General features: G+C 39.9%; 1 protein-coding gene across 1 annotated transcript in view; it reads left to right on the top strand.

Annotated features, from left to right (window-relative positions):
• The window catches only part of RAB8B (RAB8B, member RAS oncogene family), an 89,156-nt gene extending 85,601 nt beyond the window's left edge, over positions 1-3,555 (top strand). The window contains exons 7-8 of the mRNA XM_006831560.1: positions 2,190-2,240; positions 2,992-3,555. Of these exons, the coding sequence (XP_006831623.1) occupies positions 2,190-2,240; positions 2,992-3,084 (144 nt within the window). The 3' untranslated portion in view covers positions 3,085-3,555. The remainder of the gene's footprint in view (positions 1-2,189; positions 2,241-2,991) is intronic.
• Positions 3,556-4,318: the final 763 nt, after the last annotated feature.

Below are 4,318 nucleotides of genomic sequence, written 5' to 3'. Positions count from 1 at the left end.
AGACCTATCTGCATTTCCTTTCATTAGCCCCGCCTAGACTGATTGGATACTACTCAGTGGAGATTCTACCTTCCTTCATGCCCTCTGGATCTAGGTTCCCTCTTGAAAGATTGTAAGCCAATCACTTCTTGCCTTTGTAGCCAATGTCCAAGTTGCCCATCCCTTTCTACTATTTGTATGGAGGGGGTGGGAATGATCCTTGCTGTAAAGATTTATTCCCTCTTTTGAGCTACTGCATTCACAGGGGTAGGTCAAGTTCATCAAATTGTATCAGCTTACTTTTTTTTTTTTCCATTCCTTTCTTCTTCTAGTTGAGCTCTGATCATCTAGTCATTGAAGCCAGGTCAAGTGGGTATTATCTGCAAGTGTGGGTGTTCTTGTGCATATGCCCTCTCATCTTATCAACTGGATGCTTCACTCTCCATTCTAGTCCCCTGTGGCTATGTCATTGACTCTGGGCCCAAGGGTCCCCACGTCTTGCCACACTGCTGGCCAGCCAGGTCTCCACCCAGGTTCACAGGAGTCTATTGAACGTTATAGGGCTTAGCTCACAGCTTCATTGCTGTTTTTCCCTCACTTCCCCTTATCAGTGACAAACGTGGTTACCAATCAGAGCGTGTATTACCATTGAGTCTTAGTCTTGGAAGGGGGTTTGCCCTGAGGGGACCCAACCACTTGTCTTGATGTCTCCTGGGCGAGCAACTTGCTTGTTCTTGTAATAATCAGTTGGTCTGCCTATATTGTTTTGTATTTTTCCTGTTGGTCTTTCTTTCAAGAAGTATCTTCTGATCTTCTAGCCATTCCAGGCTGGTCTGCCTATCCTTTCAAGTGAAAATTTCCCACCTCTGAAGGTTCTGGATGCTCTTCAGCAATCTACCTATGGTCTTATGTAATGCAGAGATTCCACAGGAATTCTCCATCACTGGGCACATTGTAGCCCCATTTTAGGTATTCCAATCAGTTATAGGCAGAAGACGGACTTACAAGCTTTTTATGGTTATATTTCTGGCTATTCCTTTCTTTCTCCCTCCAGTATCTATTTTATAATGGTATGCAAGGGAAACCAAGATTCAAAAGACAGCCAAGCATTTTAACATTATTTACCCCCTTTTCCCCATTCCAACCATGTCTTCATCCCTGTATCCCAGAGCCCTGTTGTTCCAAGGTTGTGCATATATCATTCTTTACCTCTGTCCCAAGGAGCTCTGGTAGCGCAATGTTTACGAATCGGGCTGCTAATCTCAAGGTCAGCAGTTCGAAACTACCAGCAGTTCTGCAGGAGAAAGATGAGGCTTCCTGCTCCCATAAAGATTTACAGCCTCAGAAATCCTGTACCAGGGTCACTATGAGTCGGAATCAACTTGACAGCACTTAACAACAACAACCACCTCTGTCCCATTTAGCCCATGCAAACCTGTGTCTTTTTTTTCTCCTCTGCTTTTTTTTTTTCTTTTCCTCTCCCTTTTTTTGTATATTGTCCCCCTTCCCAGCATCCAAACTATCCTGTGTCTATTCTCTGTCCTGTGCTACACCTTCCTTTCCCTCCCCTCACCCCACCCCCCACATCCCAGCAAATGGCAGGCATTTTTATGAAGACCTATTTTAAAGCTATAAAATACAAGGGGCTTCAAAAAGGGAGAAAAAGAGACCCCAAGTCCTGGTGTGGTGTGCAGGATAATGTACTGGACTACACGGTTGGCTTGAACCGCCAGGTCATCAGTTCAAACCCACCAACTGCTCCTCTGAAACCCTATACAGGGTCACTTTGAGTAGGAACAGACTCCATGGCACATAACCACCACCAGCACCACCACCATATCAGGCCCTGTGCTTTGCTCTAGGGACACAGGGTGACTTAGAACTTCTGCTCTTGAGAAGGTCTACTGAGAAAGCTATTCCCAACTCAACAGGTGTCATATTAGGAACTTGTACCAGGCACTACTACGTGAAGAAAATACTGAGGAATGAATGAATGACAGCTTGGTAGTATTGGAAAATGTTTATGACAGAATGAAAGCTAGGCTGTAACACTGATATGCATACTATAGTTACAGCTATGTGCTTTTCACCATTAGATATTTTACAGCAATTTATTTTGCAGTGAAGTAAGATTTTTCCATGTCTACCGTAAAGAATATTTTAACTTATAATGATGTGTGGGTTTTTTGTTTTTTGTTTTTTTCTTTTAGGCATTTTTTACACTTGCACGAGATATAATGACAAAACTCAACAGAAAAATGGTTCGTATCATATAGAGTGTTTTATTTTCATTACGATCGTATTTGGTATTTGATAAAAAGGCTAGGCCTGCTTATAGTATCATCAAATTACTCATTGTTGCCCCCTGACTGACCTAGTCCTAGCTGGTTGGACTTTGGTTCTTATTACTGACAGCTGTGTCAGCTCTTTCATCTGTCTTTTTAGATGCTTTTGAATTGAATTTTGATCCTAATAATTAATAGTCACAAATTAAATTTTTGCCATGAAATGATTTCATTTTCATGTGATATAGACATTTTATCTCTATGGAATGAAGATCTTAAAATTGCTAATGTTAGCTTAAATTTGAAAATGTCTCAGTAATAAACCACTAAAGCAACCTTGGAAGTTCGCTTTACCCTAAATCCTGAATATAAGGTATGCCTTACGTTACCAACTCTTCTTACCTCTAACAGCAGGATTGTTTACACCAGCATCTGAGCATTGTTTCCATCATCCACCTTGAAACTCTACACTGTATTTGTTTTCATTTCTTTGGACTAGAAATGGGAGCTTCCTATCTAATATATTATTAATATATAACATGTTTTCCTAAAATCCATTCGTTTACAAAGAAAAAGACACAGCATGAATGCTTACCTAGTTCCCTTTCTAATAAAATAGTCTAGTGACTACTTTGCTTAGGGTCTGTTTTGGTATATTTTTAGTACGTGATGTTAAACCTGAACCTTTTCTTTCCTTTTTTGGTAACTTTCCAACTCTATTGTTCAGAATGACAGCAATTCATCAGGAGGAGGTGGGCCAGTGAAAATAACAGAGAACCGATCAAAGAAGACAAGTTTCTTCCGCTGTTCGTTGCTTTGATGAACTCTTTCTGAGAGACTGCAGCACACCTAGAGGAACCTTTCCTGCTTCTCTGAAAGCACAGGTCCCCAGCCTCAGAATCACACCGCCCGGCTGCTGCGGAGAGCACCTTTGAACCTAGACATCCCAACACACAATGCCAAGTGGACTCAGCCTCAGGGCCTAGCAAAATCACAGGCTCCTGTTTTCAAACATGGAAGCAATGAAGTGGAGACGTGTGCAGGACTGAACCTTGTTTTCCCTTTGTTTTACTGCCCGTTGCAGAAGCTGCTGTCTTTGTTTTCACTTGTACACCAGTGTTCAACTTTCCCTGCTACTGCACAAGCTTAGACTCACACGTCTGTGCAGTTTTGGCTCATGAAATTCTAGACAGATTTGTGTGTTTGGGAATTTTGTTTTAAAGACTACAACATTTAAAGCAGGGTTAATATACTGAAATTAAAGAACATTTGGTCCAGTTCTTACAGCCAAATGTTACAGCTTTGGTAGCATTTATTTAAGGGCTCTGGTTCGTGACTCTCTTAAATAAGAACCATTGATCCCAGATAAAATATTTGTTAAATTTCCTAAAAATGCCCATGTATTCACCAGAGGCCACACTTCTTTATTTCTTCACAGTGCATAGAGCTTTGCTTCCTCCCAGACCTCTTTGCTATAAAGTGTGTAGCTAAAAGAATCCCTTTTTAAATTGATTAGCACTGCATTTGGAAGTCTCCTTCATCTCACTTTTTCTGTATATACTGTTCTCTTCTGTGTTTGTAATTACTCAGTTGTCTAAAACATAACAAATTGGGACATTGTTGTCTGTTTCTAATTGTGAATTTCTGTAGGTGAAATTTCCCATAGGCAGAGAGATGTACCATTTAAGGTTTTATTTCAGCATCTGTTTGTAGTTCTGTCACATTAGGATACTAATTTTTATTTCCCCCCTGAGATTCAACCTTAGCTTGCTGATTTTAGTAATACCACTTAATTCCTGTCTGAAGAGTTAACAAAATTTAGATTTTAGTTTGCAGAAAGCTTATTTGTATTTGTAGAGAGAGATTAAATTTTTGACATAATTTAATAGAAATAGCTCTTGGTGGTGATGAGAATAATTTTTTACTTTGGTGGGGGATTATTTTTAAAGAATAAAAATAATTGACTTAGTGCAACTTCTAGGAAACGTCTTACATTTAGAAAAACTATTAGCAAGATTTTTAGGTTCGTTTTATAGAACTTGGTCCAGTCATTT

The sequence above is a fragment of the Chrysochloris asiatica genome, unplaced genomic scaffold (genome assembly GCF_000296735.1).
Source record: "Chrysochloris asiatica unplaced genomic scaffold, ChrAsi1.0 scaffold00004, whole genome shotgun sequence".
NCBI lineage: Eukaryota > Metazoa > Chordata > Mammalia > Afrosoricida > Chrysochloridae > Chrysochloris > Chrysochloris asiatica.
This window is presented reverse-complemented; position numbering and strand designations above follow the sequence as displayed.